At 40.4% G+C, this 24,900-nt stretch overlaps 1 protein-coding gene and 1 pseudogene across 1 annotated transcript in view; one reads left to right on the top strand and one right to left on the bottom strand.

The window, feature by feature from the left end:
• Crb1 (crumbs cell polarity complex component 1) overlaps window positions 1-24,900 on the top strand; it is a 192,690-nt gene that overhangs the window by 151,970 nt on the left and 15,820 nt on the right. Inside the window, exons 10-11 of the mRNA XM_037211361.1 lie at window positions 1,842-1,970; window positions 5,208-5,334. Coding sequence (XP_037067256.1) covers window positions 1,842-1,970; window positions 5,208-5,334 — 256 coding nt within the window. The remainder of the gene's footprint in view (window positions 1-1,841; window positions 1,971-5,207; window positions 5,335-24,900) is intronic.
• Window positions 13,841-14,642, bottom strand: LOC114707198 (annotated as a pseudogene).

Consider the following 24,900-nt stretch of genomic DNA (forward strand, 5'->3'; position numbering starts at 1 on the left):
AACCAGACAGGAAACACAATGTTTATTTTGTATAACTTACAGAGTCATAATACCACTTAATAAAGAAAATTTAGGGCATACACTAACACAAAATCAGTTGTTCTAGTGGCCTTTATATAATGCTCAGCATGCCACTGAAAGAATACTCATTGATTTTGCCCATTTTAAAGAATATCACATTTTTTTCTAAAAGTGCAATAGTAGTCTATTGCTCTTGCAACTACCTCACTTTTAGGCTATGCAGAGATAGAAAACAAGTTTTTCCTTCTAAGTCACATTGCTTCAGTGTTGTTATTGTTTTTACAACTTACACTGTCTTACATTTATTAAATAATTGAGTCATTGTAGGGAGGTGAGAGGGTTGTTATTAACAAATAATATATCCCAGGACTTGGGCAAGAATATCTGGAGTGGAGCAGCCTGTAGACATCACTTTAATTCAGGGGTAGACTGTCTTGGCAGCCATTACACACAGCCACACCTATAAGAGATTGTGTTCATCTTCACAGCACCTATTAGTGTTCAGAATGCATGATAGCAAGGCACAGTGAGAAGTCTAAGTGTTCCAGTTATTTAATAAATGTTATGTCCTCTAAGTCAACAGACTCATTTGTCAATGAGTAGTGTACCCGGTTAAAAGCAAGAGAAATTGGGATCAAAATTAGGAGTCTTACACAGTGACAATGGATAAGAAAACATATATGCCCTCGTAACGAGTTCTCTGAAACGTTTTCCCATCTGACTCACCAAAGTCAAGTTTAAAGAATAAAGTTCTCAAGAGTCCTTTCTAATGAACTCTTCAGAGGCTGTTTATGAAGCCAAGGTGTGTATACAGCTGGAGATCTGCATTGCTAGTGACCTCTTTTAGAGCTATAGACAATCTTGACACTTTTGAAATGTCGTTATGTTATTTTCTTTTTGAAGTGGAATTGATTAGCTCTCTTGAAAAGACACGCCCTTATACCATCATGCTGCTGGATTTCTCTGTGTTAGCTTCAGTGCACGACAGAATGAGAGTGAAGTTGCTTTCCACTTCCCGAATATTTATTCTGTATCTGATCACACACCACACACACACACACACACACACACACACACACACACACACACACACACAGCCAAAGGACCTGAGCAACACTTTTAAAATCTATTTAAAATCAGCTGTTTCAAGCCTACAGATTTTTGTCTAGCAGTGTTTTCTTAGCTTTTAACAGTCTGTTCTTCCTTTTATGTGGCTTCTTCAGCCCGTTCAGCTTTGCTGCTGTACAAGGAGCCACATGCTGAACTCACATGCAGTTACATTGAGTATTATACACAAACCTCCTGGACAGCACTTGGCTTGCACTGTGCAAAGCTATGAATTATGAGAGAGGGAGCAGGCAAGTCTTGGCAGGGCAACTGTAGTTCAGCTCTGAAAGCCAACAGAGAAATCACATGAGTGCTTGAGTACCAGCGTGTTCTCCTTGCTTTCCTGGCCTTTATAGAGATGCAATTTTCCTATGGCCTCTGTTGATTTATTGGAAAAGCAGCTGCAGATCTAGCTATGCGAGCTCCTTCCCAGCCCTAAATTTACTGCTACCCCATGCCGTAGATCTTATCTCATGCAGGAACCGCTGTGGAGAATAGAAGATGGATGGCCATGTTGGTTGCAGAAGCCTCCAGCAGGGGCTTTTTGCTGAAGAACGTGGTATTTATACAATGCAGCACAATCCAGCATTTATCATTCCTCCAGCTTCAGTCCTTAATTAGCCTAACTTTGACTACATATATGAACTTCTCAAAAAATTTTTGAATGAAATGAACAAGATAAACAGCTGTGGCCATGACTTTTATCTCTCTAGACACAGCAGATTGCCCTCGACAGTCTGTGGGAACGAGGAGAGAAATCTCACTTGCTCCAACGGAGGCAACTGTACCGAGGTCCAGGAGGACTGGAAATGTATGTGCCGGCCAGGTTTCACTGGAGAGCGGTGAGTCACACTAGAACTTTATGGACAAAAGTTCTGAGCTAAAGAACAGGGGGATTGCCCAGAGTTCATTTTCTCCTCCAATTTTTCATTTCAGTTCCCACAGGAAAATCTATGTTGAAATATAGGTCCAGACAGAATCAAGCAATAGAAAAGAAGAAAGATTACAGTATAGGTCAAAGTACAGAATATTTTACCAGCCAAGACTTCAAATAGGAAAATATGATTTTTTTAAATATATAATGTTTTATTATTCTTTCCAATAAGTACTTCTGGATTCATGGAGTCCTCCCCTCCCCCAACTAACTCTATTATATAATTTTAAAATATGGTTACTTTTAGAGTAAAATAAAATGCATTTAAAAGATACCTTATACGATTAACTACACCCTAAAGTATACGTACTCCTTACCCAGGGAACTAACTATTCCTTTCACAGAGAATCCTTCAACTCTTCACCTGCTCATGGTCTGCCACTGGAATCAGACTATCTGTGACCAGTTGCGGATGCAAGCCAAGTTGTATATACATTTGACTGGCTGGAGTGTAGTAAAGGGGAAGAGAGAACATTCTCCTTGCCTTGATCAGATCTCCAAAGAGATCTCCATCCCCCAAACAGATACAAAATAGGAGTCTGTGGGAACAGGCATTACGCATGCAGATAAAACATAACCTTTGTTTAACACTGCTCCATGCACCTTACAATATCATCCCTACTTCTTAGAGCTCTGCAGGCAAGATGGTTTTGTTTTCAGTGTGTGTGTGTGTGTGTGTGTGTGTGTGTGTGTGTGTGTGTGAAGGTGAATGAAGGTTAAGTGACAGATTGATGCTGAAATAGATGTGTGCAACAATGAAGCTGAGCTGCCGTCAAAGCCTGTGCTCCTCTATTGGGAATGCTGCCGTGGTTTCATGAGTAAGTGTTTGCTCAGTACAATTAAAACAAAATACACAATGTGTTCCTCCATCTCCTAGAGACTAGAATAAGATACAGACATCTAGATATATCTGTGTGTGAAAGGAAGTAGAGACGTCACATCCACTTTCCAGTCTATCACAATATGACATGCAGCTATTATATTAACTCAGCATTCAGTTGACCTCTGGTTTTACATCTTCCAAATATTATAAATATATCTTTGTCCTAAATGTAGATAACTCTTTACTATCTTTAAATGCTGGTTTGTTCCTGGCTTAATATTAGCTCCTATTAACAATACAATGAATAGGATTCATCCAATACCTTGAACATTTTTTTGCTATAAGTATTTCTATTTCCTCTGATACATACCAATTTTCAAATTCATTCTTGCCATTTAAATTACTAAGATGGGGAAAGGGTTACTAATTTCCATTTCTTTCCTGGGGGGATTTTCATCCTATTAAACTTCATTGTTGAAAAATTATTTCAAACAGTGAATGTATGTTTAATATATCCCGATTTTGCAAACACATTAAGCACCATTAGTCAATTCAGAAGAGCTTAATGACTTTTCTTTGACTTTCCATCTATTAATTATCATCTTCTTTGTTTGTTTTACTTTTTTTTTGGAGATAGGGTCTCATTTTAACTCTGGTTTGTCTAGAGCTTGCTACATGGGTCAGGCTCATCTTAAACTTGCTGTTATCCTTCTGTCTGTCTTGTCCCGTTGCTGGGATTTTGGGAATGGGCCACTAAACTCAGTCATATTATTTTCTAATAATAGCTTCAATGGCATTTGTCGTGAAAGTATCAACTGTTTTTGCTCAAAACAGAAATTGATAAGGAAATGAAAGAGTAGCAGAAGGAAGAACTACAAGTGTTTAGACAGTTCCCGAAGGCCTAGAGCAGCAAGATCTCCACACAGTGGAGGATATGAAGAAGCTGTTCCGCCTGCTTAAGCCTCCAGCTTCATAGTGTCATCCCAGCAGGTTCAGATGATGGATGGTGTGAGCGCTGGCCACCCAGGACACAGAGTGCTTGGCAAGCTCCTGAGAGTTGTCAAGTTTGGCTGGGATCTAATCAGAGAAGCCTCCTTCCAGCCCAGAAGCCAGGGCCATAAAAGGAAAATAGGGCCTCAGCTATGCTTGGTATCTGTGGATAAGGAGCTGTTTTCCTTGGAACAAGTTGCTGTTTCTGTCACACCAGGGATCTCCCAGCTCCTCTACCTCAGCCCTTGCATTTGAGCCTGGTGAGAAGTCTCTAGCACACATGGAAGTTCTACTTTGGGGGAAGTGGAGATTAAAAACAGTTTACAGCATAAGCTATTCTGCAGAGATCCGGGGGCTAAGATTTCATGAGTTTCCTAAAGTAATACAAATGCCATTACCACTGCTCTGCCCTGAGGCCTTAGCACAGGATAGGTAAAACTACTGAATTAATCCATGGATGTCCAGAACAAGGATTTGTTCACTACACATAACAACATTCCAAAACCCAAGAAGAACTAATTTGAAAGGACAATAGAAAGATGTGCTACCATTTTATTCAACCTGATAAGAACATTACACCAAAGTATCAATATATCACATACACTTAACACACACACACACACACACACACACATTTGCCACACAAGTGCATGCCATTTCTGTGTTCATAAGTCAATTAAAAAAAAAATCAAAAGAAAAAAATGTTGGAAGAAAAGGAGGCAGACAGTGTCCCGGTACTCAAATACCTTAGTGTGGGTGTTACTTCTTTCAGAAAAGTCGTATTTGAAAGCACTTACTAGAACATTCAGAGTTCTGCGTCACCACTAGAACACAGATTTATTAGCTGGTTTCTTACTTTTGTTCATGTTTAAAAAAATGTAATTTCAAAGGAAAATAATTCAGCATCTCCCAGAATTAACCAAGTCGGAGACAGAACCTTCACAGTCAGGGTTTCCTCTGACCTGTAGATGCCAGGCCAGCAAAGTCACCCTGCCAGTGTCTTCCTAATAAAGCTAGCATTTATAAGGCAGCAAACCCAACAGTGTTCTTAAGGGGCAAACAGGGCTTCTAAATATTTGCAGTCATTTTCTTATTCTAATTAAATCAACGTGTGTGTCCATGTCTGTCCATCTCTGTGACTAATTTCCACAAACCTCAAAATGTATTAAAGGGCTCTTGAGGAATCTTTGAAATTCTCCAGTATGTATAATTGAGTAGAATTGGTGATCACTCTGTGCCATGTTAGGGAGAGAGACAAACCATCGCTCCATCTCACAGCTCACTTATTCACCCAGCCCTGCCTGGGCTTCTGCTTTTCCGTTCATTCTCAAGGTGTGAAGAGGACATCGATGAGTGTGCTTCTGATCCCTGCCTCCATGGAGGCCTGTGCAGGGACTTGGTCAACAGATTCCAGTGCATCTGTGATGTGGCCTTCTCAGGCGAGCGCTGTGAACTGGATGTAAGCAGCCTTTCCTTTTATGTGTCCCTCTTACTGTGGCAAAACCTCTTTCAGCTCCTGTCCTACCTGGTTCTGCGCATGAATGACGAGCCAGTTGTAGAGTGGGGTGCCCAGGATAATTATTAACACACGCATTGAGCATTCCCAAGTGGTAAAACATTGACTTGCAAGAAATGCCCTGTCTCAATATAGGTCTCTGGGAAATGAGATAAAATACATCTTGAGGATGAAAATGCATTCAAACCTCTTTTAAGCACACCACAAGCACTTCAAGTCTTTATAAGATATTTTCCTATGCTACTTTTTTTAAGTGAAAAGAGTGTTCTCTCTCTCTCTCTCTCTCTCTCTCTCTCTCTCTCTCTTTTGGTTTTTCAAGACAGGGTTTCTCTGTGTAGCCTTTTCTGGAACTCACTCTGTAGACCAGGCTGGCCTCGAACTCACAGAGATCCGCCTGCCTCTGCCTCCCAAGTGCTGGGATTAAAGGTGTGCGCCACCACCACCCAGCCAAGAGTGTTCTTAATATAGCTAGAAATATCTCACTACCGGCTGTAGTGAGTCCTAAGGCCCTGTTATCCTTAATGCTTCCATGTTGAATGGTTTTCACTGTGATTAGAAAACCATCTCTCTCCACTCCACTTTTACATGTCCTTCTTTTCCTGTTTACAGTTTACCTCTTTCTAATTTGGTGTGTGCTCTTCATTCTCATCACTTATAGGTAACATGAAAATTTGATAATATCCATGAACATTTTTATAGTCATGTGTGTCTTTATGAAAAGATATTCTAATGAACTGTGGGCAGTTCTTTTCTTCATGAAGAAGAGGGGAGTTTATTTCCAATAATGTAGGAGAAAGATGACCTAGGGTCAGTGCTCACATTATCCCTCTCGAGCATCATTTCTGATTTCAAGGGCCATTCTTTCCATCAGAAAATAGCAGATAGCCTTTTCTCTATGTCTTTCATTTAAAGTTTCCCCTTTTTTCCATTGCAGTTGAAAACTCTCTGTTAGCTACTGATACATTTGTGGGAGGTTTGACTTTTCCATCAAGTTTTCCCTGGCCGATTATTCATGCTTAATATCTTTGGGTAGGGTATATTTCCAAAGGAGATGTTATTAGTGTTCATTGAGGGGGAAACATTTTGACCTGCTGAATAAACTCATGACACCACTGAAACAGCTGTGGCCCACAAGATGCCCTTCTGTCAATGTGTCTATGTCTTCCGGAGCTGCCCTGGTTTGAAAGCATGAGGGTAACTTCCTTTGCATGCTGTCAATGCTCACTAAGTCATGATGGCTTTATGGAAGTTCTTTTGCTGTGGAAATACCAAAGTGAATCTAAATACACCGGTCAGACAAAGGACAAGATAATGTACTATGAACATAAATAAACTGCATTCTTTTGCTATTCCATACTAGTTATAAATTGTATGTAGCAGCCCTCACCCTGCGGCAATCATTTCAAACTTGTAGTGACGTTGAGCCCTTGTGTTCCTTCTCATTGTTCTCCTCACATGTAAGTCTTTGTGTCCACACCACAGCTTCAAATAGCCTCGTGCAAAGTAGGACTTTGTGGCCAGGAACTTAGGGAAACTTTTCCAAAAGTATTTGCATTCCTAAGTATTGTTTTTTTGTTTGTTTGTTTTGTTTTATTTTATTTTTTGAGACAGGGTTTCTCTGTGTAGCTTTGCGCCTTTCCTGGAACTCACTTTGGAGACCAGGCTGGCCTCGAACTCACAGAGATCGCCTGCCTCTGCCTCCCGAGTGCTGGGATTAAAGGCATGCGCCACCACCGCCCGGCTGCATTCCTAAGTATTGTAATAAGTATTGAGTAGATTCTAGTCAAGGACCATATGTAGAGTTTCATGCTCACTCTCTTCTACACATATCTTCAACTGTGTACTTACAGACCATTCTGGATGTGATCTGTTCCTTACAGAATATATTTAAGGAGTGTTTATCCATAATGTCTTTCTCTGTACAGTTCTAATTCTTCTGTTATCACTGTAATTGTCAATTGCTCCTTGATTTTTCAACTGTCTTATCATTTGATAGCTTTTTGCTAAATACTCTCTCTATTATCCTTATTTCTCTATAGTTCAAGTATGTTTATGTGACTAAGGATTTTACACATTTTCACAGAAAAATAAAGTCTTTTCTTCTGCATGTTCTGTTTGTCATTCTCTGGTGGTACATGTCTTTATTTGCTTGGACTGTGGGTTACACAGTGAAAGATCCACAAGCAGGCATACCCACATAGACATACAGACAGACAGACAGACAGACACACACACACACACACACACACACACACACACCAGAAACACATATGAGTACTCATCTCTTCATTACTCTTTCCCCATATATACCATTGCAAGTAAACACCATGACAGCGAGGGCCAGATTCCATGGACTCTCCTTGTCAGGCAAGTGATTCTACCACAACCTCACTGGTTCTTACTCTTGACTTACATTGCTTCTACTACAACCTCACTGGTTCTTACTGTTGTCTTATATAAGCTGGTCTTAGTTTGAACTAGTCATGAGAAAGGATCATCTCACCTAAGGGACAGAAGTTCACTCACTAAGTTATTCACACATCTTCTTGTAGATCAGATTTCTATGACAGACTGAATAAAAAGTCATTTCATTTTGCTGGTGTTTCATCTTTAACATGTACCCCACCGTATTGTGATGGGTGTTGATGGTCTTCCTCCTTTGTGAGTGTGTAAATGGGGAGTGGATTTAACCACCCTCTCTCCGATAAAGAAAAGAGAAGTAGAGAAAATGGGGCTTTAGAGAAATGCAATGTTTTGATTGTAAAGAGAAAAGTAAATTCAGGTAGTATTGGTTCAGAAATCTGGGTCGGGATCATGAGAAGCCATTTTTAAGTATATCATTTTTCCCAATTACTCTTTTTTCAATAATACATTAATAAAAGTCTCTCTCATTCAAATTTTTTTCATTAAAAGATCCCTGACATACAAGTTATTTATCTCAATACTTCAAAATTAAAGATTTTTCTGGAAGTGGTGCTACATACAATTTGAATTTAATAATTTAGAGAAGAATTCTATTTCAACTGCTAATGTCAATTCCAATACATATGGCTTTATTGCTCTTCACAACCTTTTTTACTTACTCAACAAATGATTTAATGAATACTTATGACATGACATGCCTTGGCAGTTCCTGGGTAAACAACCATGAATTAGACATGATGCTTGCCAACATAAAGCCAAAAGGAATGGAAGGTAGGGAAGGCAGATAAATCAAGAGGGGCAATTCTTCAGCCAGTGTTGTGATGGAAGTAGGTGTCCACTTTGGAGCCTGTGCAGCAAGGAATTTTTGTTCAAAATTAAAGCTGGCCGCAGAATGTCGAGAAGACCAGCTTGCTAAATACTACTATGAGATTTGAAGGTAAGTAGGAACCTGGTTGGAAAGGAAAGATGGGCAGACAATATTCTAGGCAGGAAAAACTGTAAAGGTTGGACAGTGTGGCTGGAAAGCAGAGGGAGAGCATGGGAAGACTAAGCTGCAGAACCAAGTGGGAGAAAGCTTACAAGTCATGGCAAGATGATGGCTTTTCATCCTAAGAACATTAGGGAGTCTTTGAAATGCTTCAGTCCGAAAAGTAACAATTATACTTACACTCTCAAAGATCACTTGAACTTCTACATAGAAATGGATTAAAGGACAGTGAAGAGGCTACCCTAGTAACATGGACCAGTGAAAGGAGATTTTTAAATCGATACCAAGCGTAGTACCAAATGCAAACACAGGTCTCCAAGAACAAAGTCTGAAGCCAGCCGTCTGACCTAATGATTGTTGGCGACAAAGTGCAGTTCTGTAGGGTGAAAGTTCAACATGGTGAAAGCTATTTGAAAGATTGATCCACTGAATAAGTGAATGACTATAAAGCTTTGAAGGACAACTATAATATAATTTGTATGTGCTACTATCTCAAACTTGGTTCAATCTGGACTCAAAATATAAACTTGAGATTCATATTGTAGATATATTGAATTTTGTGGTTCCATGGATACCTGTGTACAAGCCATTTGTGGTATTTGTCTGTTGCTCTGCAATGTTATTTCCTTAAACTAAAAGCAGTAAACCCTTGTCACCTAGGTCCAATGCTTAGCATCTCATCCTGTGACCTTTAGTATGTTCTGTGGGTTAGAAGCCTGACAGCTCTCATCTACACAGAGAAGGAATGGACCAAAGAAGGTATACGAGGAGGCACAGCATGGGGTCCACCTCAAGAGTTTATCTGCCACGCCCTCGCTCACCACTGGCCTCTTCATTCTGAGATATAGTCTGCATATTTTTCTCTGTGCACTGATAACCCATTTGTAAAGAAATCACTGGTGGTTTTTTTACATTTCAGTTAGCTTTGCGATTTCTAAACATTTTATTTTCTTACAAACCAATCTTTTCTTTTGTCAGGATTGTAAGTTTTTTGCTGTATTACTACTTTTTACTTTACTTTAAAGTAATTATAAACCTGTTTATCCGTCCCCTAAAGGCTCTTCTAACATTTTAAGCTCTTGAAGTGCTCATCTGCTTAATTTTGTTTCTTCTGAACTTTACACACAACAGAATTTTTCTTCCTGTGGTTGATAATTGTTATTGGTGAACACTACTTATAAGGGTTCCTTTCACTCCTGCCGTGGAGTGAGTCTATGTACAATGAGTCATATAAATGTCTCAGTTTGGACCTTTTGCTGGGGAACTTGAGTTTCATCTCTCTAATCTAGCCTACTTTTGTATTTTCATTTTGGATATTCTCACAGCACAAAGGGCATGAATTTGGCTTCCATAATTGATTTTGGTGGGAACTCTTCATAGATTATTACCCAGCTGCCTCCCTCTCCAGCCTCAGTTCTTAGCTACCTTACAATACAACTCCACATTGCAGCTAGACAAAGCTGCTTCTCATCTCCAGCTTCCTGGCATTTGAGTCTGTCTCTCTCTCTCTCTCTCTCTCTCTCTCTCTCTCTCTCTCTCTCTCTCTCTCTCTCTCTCCATTCCTAGTTCCTTCTCTTTCTTTTTCTGGAAAACTCCTACCTTTCCTGAAATCTGAGCTCTAAGGGAAATCCTCTAGGTCCCTGCCCCAGCAAAAGTTATTGTATTCTTTGTTATTTGTACTTCTTTTTAGTGACTATGATGGGATCATCTAAGTATATACTCCCAAAACAGCATTCAATATTAAATTTCTCTAGGTCAAGGACTATCTAACACATTTGACACAATGGTAAGAGAATTATCACTTTAAAATAACCCAAGGACCTTGAGAAGGAATATCACTTTCTTTCCTTGATAGTTTGATGTTTAATGTGGATAAGTGCTTTTTCTTGGATGAAGCTTGCCATGATGCTGTAGCAAGTGAGAACATGTGAAACCTTTAATAATGCAAGTGAGGAGCTATTCTTAGAGACTTAACAATGTCACCAGGGTGGGAATTTTGTTGGCTTGTGCTTGCTTATTCTTTAGTTGTATTATCCTGTAGCTGCATATTAAAATAGCTGCCTCAAATCTTTGCTAATTCCTGCACCTAAGTCATGGTGAACTTGGTTAAATGTCCTCCTACACATGAAAATAGTTGTCCTGTTTCTCTCCTTGTAATTTTGGATTATTTCCTGAGTATTCTAACTCATGGTGTAAGAGACTAAGAATTTTCTTATATCCTTTCCAAAAATAATGTTTTGATTCAGCAAGCAGTCAACTAGATAATTCGAATTCCCATTTACTGGGGTGGTGCTATCTGTGGGGTACACATGCCAATCCCCGCTCACCTCTCCCTCAGCAGGACAGCTTGTAGTCTGTTCACATGTGCACTTTTCAGAGTCTAGCCAGCAATTTGAGAGGAAGGAATCATTTTCAGAATTCGATTCCACTTCCATAGCTTTTTTTCCAGAATTTTCTTCAATTTCCAGTTTCTGTCATAACCCTTTTAACTCTTGTTCTTTAAGACTGCAAAATTGTCTTCAGTTTTAGTGAACTGAAGACCGTATTCAGAAAGCAAGCTGAAAAATTAAAATTACCAGTGTCCTCTGTCCTGAGTTCAGGTTCCCTACAGCGCCATACATGCTTCCATTACTCAACAGTCCTCTTGGGTTGATCTGTCATTCTATCCACATTTTAGTCATGAGTACCCAAAAGTTGGTATAATAGAAGACCATTTTATTATCACCAGAAGGAGAAACTGCAATTTTAAGTAGGTCATCTTAATTCTTCTGCTCTCTATGCTCTCAGGTCACTTCTGAGGTACAGGTTTTTCTTTTGGGACATCACATTCAAAGGAAAGCATCAGGGATGTCCAGAGCTGAGCAAAGGGCATCTTAGAAATAGTAGGAAGATAAAGGAATAGTTTCTCCAGAAAGCACAGCAGAAGGGAAATGCAAACACCTGTTGTGGAATACTTGTTTACACTGTGAAAATGTGTTTTTCCTAAGGTGCCTTCTGATTGGTTTAATAAAGACCTGATTGGCCAATAGCTGGTCAGGAAAAGGTTAGGCGGACTTAGGGGGACAGAAGGACTCTGGGAAGAAGAGACACCAATGAGACACAGAGGGAGTCAGATGTACAGAATGCAAGAAAGGTAAAAAGCCACATGGTAAAATGTAGATTAATAGAATCAGGTTAATTTAAGTTATAAGGGCCAGTGGCTCAAGCCTAAGGTAAGGCGAAGCTTTCCTATTTAATAATCAATCTCTGTGTTGTTATTTGGGGGTTGGCAATCTACAGATAGCACTACAAGAAAGCTTATTACAAACACCACTTCACAGCTTCCAGTGGTTACCATTGAAGTGTGAATAGTAAGCTTGCTGCACATCAAAACAGAGAGAAGAAATAAGACACAGGACATCACTTATAGGAAGATTTCAAGTCAGCATAAGCAAAAACAAGCCAACATTAGAGCTCTGCAGCAATGTTCCAAATGATTTGCACCAACGTGAACTCCCACCCTAGAAACCTCAAATAGAATCTGAGTAACAATGCCAGGAGTCTTGTTGAGAATATCGTGCACTGACTGGAAGAGCTGCATAGACTTGGCAGGTTCATAAGCACCAACCATAAACCAATTCAGCACAATCAGTGTGTTTGCACCTCAAAAATCTGTTAATGTTGCATTGTGTGTTACTTATGATAGCAGAATGAAGGGGATGAGTGAGAACAGATTTTTTTACTCAACTTAAACTTGAGGGAAGGTATAGATTGTCAGGCCAAATAGCTGGCCCAAATGGCCTGACACTTAAGGAAAAGGGATGATTGGGAAAGATGCATTTGTGAATTTCAGGTTATTAACACATTGGATCATGTGATAGTGAGGAAAACTTCGAGAATGAGGAATCTCCTTAAGAATGTATTTTTGAGTACACTGATTCGTTGTGCTGGTTTCTTTGGAATCGAAACCCATCAGCTCTGTCCCATTTAGAACTCCAAAGGCACCTTTATTCAGAGAAAAACGAGACTGAGCTGCTTCATATGCACACAGGAGGTCTGCATTGCTCTTCAATCTATCATTTTCAGGCAGGAGTGGTAGAAGAGGCCATTGGGAAAGTTTCTTTAAATATTTTCTTTTTCTTTCTTTCTCTTTATTTCTTCCTTCCTTTCTTAAATCATTTGTTAAAATAAAGCTGTAAGAAAGATTTCCATTGTAAATTATGAGAGTACCTGTTGGAAGATTAAATTAATGCTCATTCAATCATTATTGAAATGCCTATCACCAAAGTATTGACATAGTAAATACATTACATGAGCATTTCATATGGCTCAGTCCACTGTATGATATGTGCCTGATATCTGCCAGGAAGCTGCTTCTCCCAAGTTTTGAGTTATTATTGTGAAACAATATATTAAAGAGTGTCAAGGGATTTTAGCCACCATCCAATCCGACTCTTTATATATATATATATATATATAAACAAGAATCTAGGTAGAGAAAGGGAGTACCTGAATTAAGTTATAAAATATCGAGTCTCGGGGCTCAGAGATGGCACAGTGGCTAAAAACACTTGTTCCTCTTCTAGAGGACAGATCAGCCCCATCACCTACATTGGGTGGCTCGAAGTGCAGCTATAGCTCCAGGGCAGCTGATACTTCTTTGTGGCCTCCATCAGCACCCCCACACAAGTGAGCATATGTGTGTGTGCACGCACACACACACACACATCTTTAAAGTATCAGGCCTCCCAACCCACTATTCGATACTCTTGCCTTCCTTATGCTGACACAGTAAATCATTTCTCCACCTTCCAGGCAGGTCACCAGTAAGATTCTCCCCAGTAGCCTAGAACACTGAATTGCCTCTACAGATGAAACTAATTTTAAAGAATAAAAAAGCCTAAAGGCCAATCAATATCCATGAAAATGTAGTCATTCAAAAGATGTCAAAACATCTTGAAGGTAGATGCCCTGAAAATTATCAACTATTATGATTTATGTTTTTTGGAGGGCAATTTTTAAATTCTATTTATGTACAGAAAACTTAGCAGTGTACATTTAACCCACGTTAGTGACAAGTTCTTTGGCCTTTGCCTTTTCCAGCTTGGCAATGCAAGCCACAGACTTAGGACCCAGAATGTTGTCTCCCCAATGACAGTGGATCTGATGATATCTGTCATTACTGGTACTGATGGCTCTCACCAGCTTAGCCAGAGCACCTTTGTCTTCTGGGTTAACCTGTGTGGAGGCAACAGCTGTGCATGTCTTCCTGTGGAGCAGACACCCCAGCCTGGCCTTTCCCTTGATGATGCAGTCAGAGACCCCCATCTTTCGACACAGGGCAGGAAGGACAGACACCACAGCTCAGTGGGGTCTACACTGTGGCTGGTCACCACCATGAGCCTTCTTGTTCTCCACCAAGGCGGTGGTTGTATTGACCTCTGCTCAAAGGACAGGTGGTCTCTTAGTGGGGACGTCCCTTTGCCACCAGCTTTTTTTCTCAGCACAGACCAGCAGCCTTTGCTTTTTCTCCAGCTTTGGCTCTGGCCTGTACTTGTTGGCAAGCTTTAGCAGCTGGGTAGTGGTTTGCCAGTCCAGGGCCCGGAGGAACTAGTTAACAGAAGGGGTTACCTTAAACAGCTTATGGAGGATGGCCTTTGACAATTGTTGGCTGATGTCACAGGGCCATTTGATGAGTGAGTGGGGTCTCTTTCAGGCTGGATGTCCTCTCCAATACTGAAGTTGTTAGGCCTTTTGTCAAACAGAGGACTCACCAGCATTTTGTGCTCTGGCTTCTTCATAACAGCGGGAATAGGGCCACCTTCTTCCCCTGGGCTTTATTTCCTCTGGGCATCTTGCTTGGCTGGAGGAGAAAGCTCATTTCTTAATCTTAAGATCCTAGAAAGCAGGAAAAAAAATAAAGCTAAATCCAGCTTGATGTTATACTAGAAAGGTGAAGAGACAAAAGAGATGCAGGAAACGTGCATTTCATTACTGTAAGAAATATTTGCAGCAACTTTATGAGAGATATTATGATATCCATCCACGAGGACAGTGGGACAAAGGGTGAAGCATCTGCTCTGATATCTGGGCTTAGCATCTGGGAACATTTGGTACCAAGCCACACATCTGCCTAGTGTGCACCATTGCATGCAGTTTGTGGTATCTAACCTAAGGCCCCCAAGCCTGCTAAGCAAACACTCGTCCACTAAAATATATCCTATGGTCTCTTTTTAGTCTTTATTTATTTTGAAAGAGGGTCTCACTAAGTTTCCCAGATTGGCCTTGAACTCACTCCGTAGCTCAGTTAGACCTTGAACGTTATGATCCTCCGGCCATTCAATTTGTGACCCTCTTGACTCTCATGCATCTGGGATCACAGACCTAAACCATTAGCCTGACTTTGCTGTACAACTATATAGATCGATTTCTAGTTAAGTTACTCCTATAAACTTGTTTATTTGCCATTTATTTGTATTAAATAAATGGAGGATAAAAGAAGAAAGCATGCTTAACTGAGAACTTTCTCATTTGGAATTTAGAAAGGCATAAACAGGGTGTGTATAGAACAATTGCTAAAAGCATTCCTCTTCTTTCCTACTAAAACAAACTGTGAAAATTTAGAAATAGGAGAGATTGGATGCTGCAATTGGAAATAATCCGCATATAACTACCATAAACTGTTTTCAGTTTAGGAAAGATTGAATCGATAACTCCAGAATTTTTTTTCCTCTCACAATCATTCTGAGAGTGGTTTTTATCCTTATGTTAAAAATGAACAAATAGAAACACAAAGGGGTTGCATAAGTTATTCAAGGTTGTGTAGTTGGGGAGCATTAGACCTGGAGTTTGATTGAGTTTCTCATTTCCAAATGTCATGGTCAAGAAAGAGTTGTGACCTCTGAGCTAAGACTCAGGACAGGAACCACAGTGTGATGACCATGGGTTTCCCTGATATTGTGGACCAGACTGAGTGGCGACACTCATTTTTTTCAGTTCATCCCAAAACTTTGCTCTTGTATTGCTAGTTGCCATATTTCCAGAAGATACAAGCAAAAACTCTGTAGAAGAGAGGGCCCAGAAAAACAAAATAGAAGGAACTTGAGGATTGAACAGACACATCTAATGGCAAAATCCATCCTTATCCTGGCTGCACAAACAGCAAAGCATACTTTGAAGTTAATTGATGGGTCCATCAAAGGCAACCTTTGAAGCCTCAGAATATGACGATGTGGGCATTCATTGATACCCAGGAAGTACAGCAAGTAGTGGGAAAATCTCCTCCATATGGTTGAAATAAGCTTGTTGAAGATACTAACCCAAGAGAATGGAGCAGAAAATAAAAATAAATGCAGCAAGGACTTGGAATAATTTATGAATGACAGAATCGTAAATCGTTTTTGAGAGGAGAGAGTTGTGCTTAATTGCAAAGGCTGATGCCAAGGACAATGCCGGCTGGTAAGCATCCTCAGGCTCTCCCTGCAAACAGAGCCCTGGCCAGTGGCACAGTAATCTTAGGCTGTACGGCAATGTCTTGTGCTCTGAATTTGGCCTGCAGAAAGAAACACCCAGAATGACATTCTCTTCAAATTATAATTTAAAAAAGCACTGTCACTTATCACAGAGTTTTGACTAATTAGTATGCAGGAGCAAGTAAATATAGCCCTATGTGTTTGTCCCAAGAAGATAAACGGCCAGCAGGTAAATGACAAGATGCTTAGCATCAATAATCATAAGAGGAGTGTAAATACACAGTGAGATATCACCTCATACATGTTAAGATGGCTCTCACTAACCAAACAAAAGATAACAAGTACTAGTTAGAGAGACACTGGAACCCGTGTCCAGTGCTACTGAAAATATAAAACCGTACAGCAAGCACAAAACACTAAAAACATAACTATCATTATTTCTGAAGTAAATTATTAAAGGAATGCTTCCCTATAATTCCTCCCTTATCCCACCAACAATTTTCCCTCACAGTTTCAGGTGTTTTTTTTTCAAGCCCAATGAATTCACTGAGTGTAAACTGTCTGTGTATGGGTGAAAGACATTCTACCAGAGTATGGGTAGTCAGTCTCTCAGGGCCTGCATCTTTTAAGAAAACATACTCTTCTTCCCCAAGCAGCCATCAATTGCCAGTAGCTCCTCAGCTAGGGGTGGGACTTCATAAGCCCCTCCTCTATTCAAGCTGTCACTTGGGTTGGCTTGATCTTGTGCATGTCTTCTGCATACGGTCTCAGTCACTATGAATTCATTTAAGCAGCAGCCCCATCATATCTGGCTAATACTATTTTGCTGCTGTTGTCCACTACCTCTAGCTATTACAATCTTTCTCTCCCCTCTTCCTCAATCATCCCTGCACCTTACATGGAGATGGCATGATATGAATGTCCCATTTAGAGCTAAATACTGCACAGTATTTTATTCTAAGTGTTGGCAGATGTGAGTCTCTATTTAATCAACATTAACTGCAAAAAATAAGCTTTGATGAACATTAAGGGATGCACTAATATATGGGTATATTTATAATAACTTGCAGGAAAGTTTATTGCTGTGCCTATTTAGCAGAATAAAAGTATTATGTTCTCCTCCAGTGCCTATGACCTAGACAGATACAGGTTTGGTACCCAGTTAATAGTACCCGACATGAGTTCACATGTGAAGGTCAAAAGGCAACTTGCAGGAGACTATTTTTTCATCATATGGGTCCCAGAGATTGAACAAGGGTTATCAGAAATGGTATCAAGTGCCTTTACCTGCTGGCAATCTCGACAACCCTTCTTCCCTTATTTATTGCTTTATCAGAACTTCTGGCATTGGTACCACCAGTCAAAAATGGAATTGTGATCAATAATGCTGGAAACTGCTAGTATGCAACTGATTAATGCTATGGTGTTATATAGTACAGCACAGAATGGCCCTAGCCTATCTTAATTTTCAGTTTCAAAAAGGAGCATGTCATCATTATTTTCTTATTTCATTCTTTGACAGTTTTATACATATATATAGTGAATTTTGGTCATTTTCATGCCCCCTTCCCCTCTCTTACTCTGCTTTTCTCTCTCTCACTGAAATCCTTCTACTTCCTAACACATCACCTCCTACTCCCATGTGTATTCTTTGTGTGGTCACCCACTGAGTGTATTGGAGTTAGTTGCATGACCATGAGTGGGAGGTTATTTACTGGAGTATGGACAACTTATTAGTTGGTTCTATCATCAAAGAAAATTATATAGCACCCCCAAGCAAACAATAACATCCAATGGACTCTAGCACTGGGGCCTCATAAGCTCCTTTTTGGTCCATGATGATATGTTGAAGGGCCCAATCTGTGCAAGCCTTGTAACAGGTAACTACATCTGTACTGAGCCTATGAGTACAATGGTACATCTCCCCATTCTCTGGCCTGTGCATTCTTTCTACCCTTTCTTCTGTGAAACTCCCTGTGCCTTAAAGGGGGACATAAATGTCCCCTTTGGGCCTTGGCATTCTTCTATCACTTATACTTTGCACCTTGACAAGTGATGATCTCTGCATTAACCACCATAAGTGGAAGAAGGAGGAGCTTCTCTAATGAAGGCTGAGTGCAGTGCTGATGATCTATGGACATAAATATGGGTATTCACAAGGCAGTCTATTGGTGAAATTATTAACGCCACTCCACCTAGTTAAAAGGGAGGGTTATTTTGTGGGGTAACTTACAAGTGAAGGGATAGTTTACAGGGTCTGGGAAAGGTGTAGCGCAGTCCTGCGGTGTTTTCTGGAGAACTCCGCTCGGTCTACCTCCAGTGTCCAGGGTCCAGGAACCAAGAGAGCCAGTGCATCTGGATCTCGGGTCTTCAGGGTCCTCTCTTGGCCCCGTCTTGAAAGCCTCAGTGGGGGTTGGAACTTCCAGATCAAAGCTGGAATGGCTACCCACTACAGCAGTCTAATATCAGCATTTAGAAAAACAATGAGAGTGGATTCCCCCTAGGACCTATGGTCCCACCAGTCACAGACTTTTGATCAGGTTTGCAGTACCAGGTATGGGTTCCCTCCTTTGGAGCAATTAGAAAGAAGTTGACTATCCTCATAATAGTCATGGCACTATTATACGTGAAGGTACATTTTACCTGACTAGAGTTTGGTCTTAGCCAACTCTAAACTCTCATAGCTCCTAGGGTTTAGAGTTGGCTATGACCATTGATAGTCTTCCCCCCCTGCCCCGCAACCTGCATGGCATTCTCTGATACCAGGAACACTAGCCTGCAGTGGAAAAACTTCCATCATAGTTCTAGCTGATTTATCTATGTCATGTAACAAAGTGTGTAGCATCTTCTGTCTTAGGGTCTTATCATCAAATTCTGGTGGACAACCGAGAGCAATGGCCATGGCTTAAATGTTTGGTGGAGCCTCTGAGGTCTTCCTGACCAACGACACATAAGGAGGCACACGTGTTATATAATGTGAAATTTTAAAAAATTACTTATATTGATTTTAAGAAATGAAGCCATAGTTTTTCAATCCTGTTTTGATCATTTTTGTAAGAACAAATTGGATAGAAAACCAGATAAATGCCTGGAATTTAGCATTCCAACAATTATAAATACCAAGAACTGATTTGTGGGGCTGCAGAAAGGATTTGTTATGAGCCTTACTGCTCCTTCAGAGATCAGAACCATCACCCCAGCTCCAGGGAACCTGACACTCTGCTTGGGCCTCTGCTGGCATCTACACTCACATGTACGTACGTACACACACACACACACACACACACACACACACACACTCACACACACATACATACATACATACACAACACATCAAAAGTAAAATAAAATCATTTTTAAGATGATAACTGATCTAAAATTGGTAATTGTTTTATTATAATCACTTAAAACTTTCATGCTTATAATAATTATTTATGAAATAAATATTTACATATATGATCATCTTAAACATCATAAACTTTGAAAGAAGTCTTTATTTAAAAGTTAATCATTATTATTTTTCTCACAATTGTTAAGTACTAAAGCACAGATTAGTTTCATATGAATTGTTCTAATCTACTTAAAATGAATTTTAAGTGCTGGTTATGATTACATGGCCTTATGATCTGGCAGCAGAGACTGATGCAGGGGGACCACAAGCTTGAGACCATATCGAACTCCAGCAAGTTCTGGGTCAGTCCAGGATGCAGAGCAAGAATGTCTAAAGAGTAAGAAATAAAGAATAAAAATCCCAAGGGGAAAAAAAAAAAGACCAAAGGAAAAAAAATCCACTAAAATAACAACTATATGCAGAGAAGAAGCAATATACAAACATATCACATCTAAAAACACAGAAGAAATGTTTGTACTAAGTTCTATTTTGATCATTTTTGTAAGACCAAATAGGGTTGTTCTTACAGAAATTGCATTCCACATGTTTATTTGGGAAGTCTATACGCGATCAGTCCACTGTCTAGTTTCCTAGACGTAAATACTTCCATGTAAATCTAGCATTTCTTTTATCATTCTATTTGATAACAAGACTAAATTATAAAGAAAATTGAAGTGTTTCTATGTCTTTTTCAGTTTGATGCAGTTCATATTTGTGCCCAATAAATGAATAATATCAATTCTAGTTGATACCTAAAACTTAGAGAAAATGTATTTTGAAACCAGGGCTAATGATTAAAGTACTTGGCAGGCAAGGAAGAGTTCAAGAGTTTGGACCCCCAGAACCCTCATAAATGCTTGATTGGCTTGGCCCCCTGCCTGGAACTCAGGCCTCAGAAGCACAGGGGATCCCTGGAACAAACTATCAAAACTAGTCAGACACACTGACAAGCTCTGGGTTTAGCTGGGAGACTTTGCCTCACAGAATAAGGCGGAAAGTCACTGAGGAAGATTCCAGCATCAGTTTTGGCCTACACACTCATGAACACACATATGTCCACACTCGTGAACAGGCATACGCACATTCATGCTCACATCACACACATACACATGCAGAGAACTAAAAGAACAAACAAACAAAAAAAAAAAAAAACAAATATCCTTTGAATTTTCAACAGTCAACTTCAGATTAGGTATTTAGTAGAGACACACAAATATTAGCTAATTGATCACATGAGTGTTTTTGGATTTCAAACACCAGTTTCTAGCCTTGACATCTCTATCTTTGTGTTCAGATCCCCTCACTGTTATTCAATTAAGATGAAAATGATAATAAGGGCAGAAAGCTGGTCCATTTTCCTTTCCAGAAAAAGGCAAGACTTGACCAAGAGTCACCACTGTACTTTGACAGTGTCTTGGGAATAAGTGAAGCAACCCTGCCCATCAAAGTAGCATTGCCATCCGAGATTCAAGTTTGTAGAGGTCACATTGTTCATGCTGAACTGAAATAGAGCCAATCCCAGAGGAGGTTGAGATCCACACTGCCATCGCATGTGCCACGATCACACAGACACCCAAAGGCCTGTTAGAGCTGGCCCCCGGGCTATGTCTGACTCAATTTCCTCCACATTTTTAAGAGCATTTCATTATATCATTGGAAGAGTTCCCTCAAAATCTTGGGCACTTGGAAAGAGAAAGGTGCTTTCTCTTCAGTGTAAGATATATATGGCTCGGCAATTAAAAATATGTAGCCCTTTAATCCACCTGCTTTAAACCAGTAAGAGCCAAGTCGTGTGGCACCACTGAAAACATGTGGTGCCCATTGCTGTTTATAAAATCCTTGTCTCATTCTTCTCTGCCTAGTGGAAGATATTTGTCTTCAAAACCTTCCAATAAAGAACTGCTTGCTCAGTTCCTGCCATCCCCATTTGTGGTGTCTGTTCCCCAAGCAGCTTAAACACTCCTCTGTTGTGTGTTTTACAGTAGCAGTGTTGCCTCAGATTTGAAGTGTGTTTACTCAGAGCCATTAAGTACATTTATCTTATTTTCTCCAATAGTCTTAGAAATTAGCCACTCCCTTTTCCTGCTGGGAGCCCAAAGGCATGGCAACACGTCTTCCTTATCTTTACAAATTCAGGTGAGTCAATCATGCCTGCAAAACAGCGAGTCAGTGTTTGAGGAATGGGTGGATGGATGATGGCAACGTGGTAGCTTGGAGAAAGAAAGTGTAACCTTGCTGGTTTCGGAGGGCAGAAAAACCTCACCGGGAGGGTATTCAGTCTAGGACTTAAATAGTGAAGAGGTGTTTTCTTCACAACGTAAAAGCACGTTTTCCCCCTTGATATGCATTTTTTTGTGTGTGTGTTGCATGATTCTCTGTTTTTAAAGTGTGAATTTAAATTGTTTTTCACTAGAGAAATTAGTTTGCAAATAAAATCCTGTGCTTATTATGAGTGAGAACTCAGAGTGCATACAGTGCTGGAGGCTCGTGATGTCTATAATGGCCTTGATTGATGATTTAGTTCCCTCTGTAGCTGGGTTTTATTTCTGAGTGTAGAGAAGGGAAGACCTGGGAGGCAACCATTAAAGCCATGGACTTCCTTAGGGATTATGGAACAAGCTTTATAGGGAGAAGCGAGGGAATGAACTTTACAGCATAAGGCTGGAGTCCCTCAGCAACAGCACAGAGCAACATGCCAAGGAAAAGCAGCGACTGGGGGACAAAAGGAGAATCCAGAAAAAGCTGCTTGTGCTCATGGGTAGAATGAGCCCCAGAGTCTCAAAATCTGGGGGCTGTGGATGGGGATTTCTGCCTCTTCACCAAATGTGCTGTCAGTAAGCCCAACGCTGACCGTGTTTCACAAATCTCACGGCAGAAAAGACCCACACAACCTTTTCCAAGTGCTCTCTCCTTTCCAGATTTAGTGCATCTGCAAGGGATTGTGCTGTCCACTCCCCCCTTCTCATTGCTAACCCATCCTCACTCTATGCCACCTCTGTGCACATTCACTGCCCGCTGTGGGACTTGGTGACATTCCGAGCGGCAAGGCAGGAAGTCCAATGCCCTGTCCTTTCATATGGCCCCTGACAATGCTGGGAGCCGCTGATGTCTGGGCTTCTGCCTTCAGTGTTTCTCCAGCAAGCCAGAGAATGAAGCATCTTCCCAAAGTAGCCATTTCACAACATTTCCTCAGTCTCTCTGATAATGAGAAGGACATGGGGAGAGAGGAAGGATGACAGAGAAATCAACAAAATATAATACACCGTCCTTACCCACAGCATTTTCAAAGAAACTATCATCTCATTGTAGAGAAAAATAGTAACTACATAATATACCCCCCAATAATGAATCCTTAATTTGTGTTTCTGAGTCAAAGCACAATATAAATTCACAAAAGCCCAACCACTAACAGTGATTGCATCAGACGCTCTCATGGAGGATTTGGGATCTAAATTAGAGTATGAAATTTGAGCAAGGAGTTTTCTTACAGGACAGAAAGTAGGATCACATTCAAGAGAGGAAAAAATGTCCTAAGTGAAGAAGAGGTGGTGGGAAGAATGTCTCCTCAGAATGATGAGCAGCGGCGACACAGGCATGAGTGGAACAGCAAGATGGGAAATGGAGGATGTAAACTCAAATGAATTAAGGGGAGGGCTAGACTGTAACCACTGAAGCTCCTGTGACCATCAGGTCACAAAAGGAAGATCTCATACTCCTGTAATGTAGGCTGGTGCTGTGTCTTCCTGTAAATATTCCTTTAGCTTGTGATTTTTGCTGATTACTGATCACTTTCTAATTAGAAGGGAATCCCTCTGGGCTGGAAAGATGGCTCATCAGTTAAGCACACTGGCTCTTCTAGAATACCTGGGTTTGGTTCCCAGCATCCACGTGGTGGCTCCTAACCATCTGTAACTGCACTTCCAGGGGATTTGACCCCTTCCCTTTTTCTAGCTTCCACTGATACAACAACACACATGATCCCAGACATACAAGCCAGGAAAACACCCACATACATTACATAAATAAATAAATATTTTAGAAGGGATCCCTCTTGGTCAGTGCCATCTACTGGGTTACTTACTAACCAGAGACATTACTTGGAGTTCTGGAGGGTAGAAAGCCCAAGATCAGTGCCTCAGAAGCTTTGGTGTCTGGTGAAATCTTGCTTCCATGTCACCAGACAGTGTCTGCCCCTGTGGGGTCACATCAGGAAGGCAGGCTGCACCCCAAAGCTTAACTGTCTTCAAAGGCCCCATCTAATATCATAACCTTAGGGTTTATTTAGGTCTCAGCACATAAGCTTTACAGGGAAGTGAACACATTTCACAACAGGACATTCCTAGCCCAAATTTTAATTCTACTAAAATTAAACTTACTAAATTTACTAAATTAAAATTTTCTCTTGGCATAGTTTTGTTACTAAGTCTTACTTTAAACCTTTTAAAAAATAGTTTCACTTGAATACTTTGTGAAGTTACTATTCATTAAGGTTTCAGGACATGATGCTGTCTATTTTTCTCAAAGGGCCAAAACTAATTTTGGCCTGGGAAGGTTTAGATATAATCAGATTAAGCCTCCCTTCAGGAAAAAAAATGAGCAAATGTCCTGGATCAAACCACCAAAAAGAGTCTCAGGGGTAACAGACCAATGCAGTTTTTACTCATCATCCTAAAAAAGACAACAGTGAGAAACTGTTTACTTCCTTGAGAAAATGGCCCCGTTGGGTTCCGAGTGGAGGGTGGTTTGAACATAACTCTTTTCAGAGAGCCATGGATTATGAAGCAGAAGCCTAGCTTCCCAAAGAGTGTCAGCCCAGGCACAGGAGACCCCGCTGAGTCCAGAAGCAGGGGTGTCAGGTCTTTTGGTGTCTTTTCCTGCAGAGAGGTGTGGCATGATGCCAAGATGCATCCACCATCCAGTCCTTCCTTTAATACTAACCATCGGTGGCTCTGTTCGTTTATCTATGCAAAAACTTGAATAGTTTTCTCCAACTCACATAGTACATCTAACCCTGAATTCACGTAAATTATCTCAAATATGTAACTCTGGGCTTCTAATTTATACAGTGAAACATTTAGAGGTTGTTTTAAGTAAAAGTGCCCTAGAACATTCTAGAAGAGTTGACATTTTTTTTTTTTTTTTTGAGACAGGGTTTCTCTGTGCATCTTTGTGCCTTTCCTAGATCCCGCTCAGTAGACCAGGCTAGCCTCGAACTCACAAAGATCCACCTGGCTCTGCCTCCCAAGTGCTGGGAT

This window comes from Peromyscus leucopus, chromosome 15 (assembly GCF_004664715.2).
Source record: "Peromyscus leucopus breed LL Stock chromosome 15, UCI_PerLeu_2.1, whole genome shotgun sequence".
Taxonomy (NCBI): domain Eukaryota; kingdom Metazoa; phylum Chordata; class Mammalia; order Rodentia; family Cricetidae; genus Peromyscus; species Peromyscus leucopus.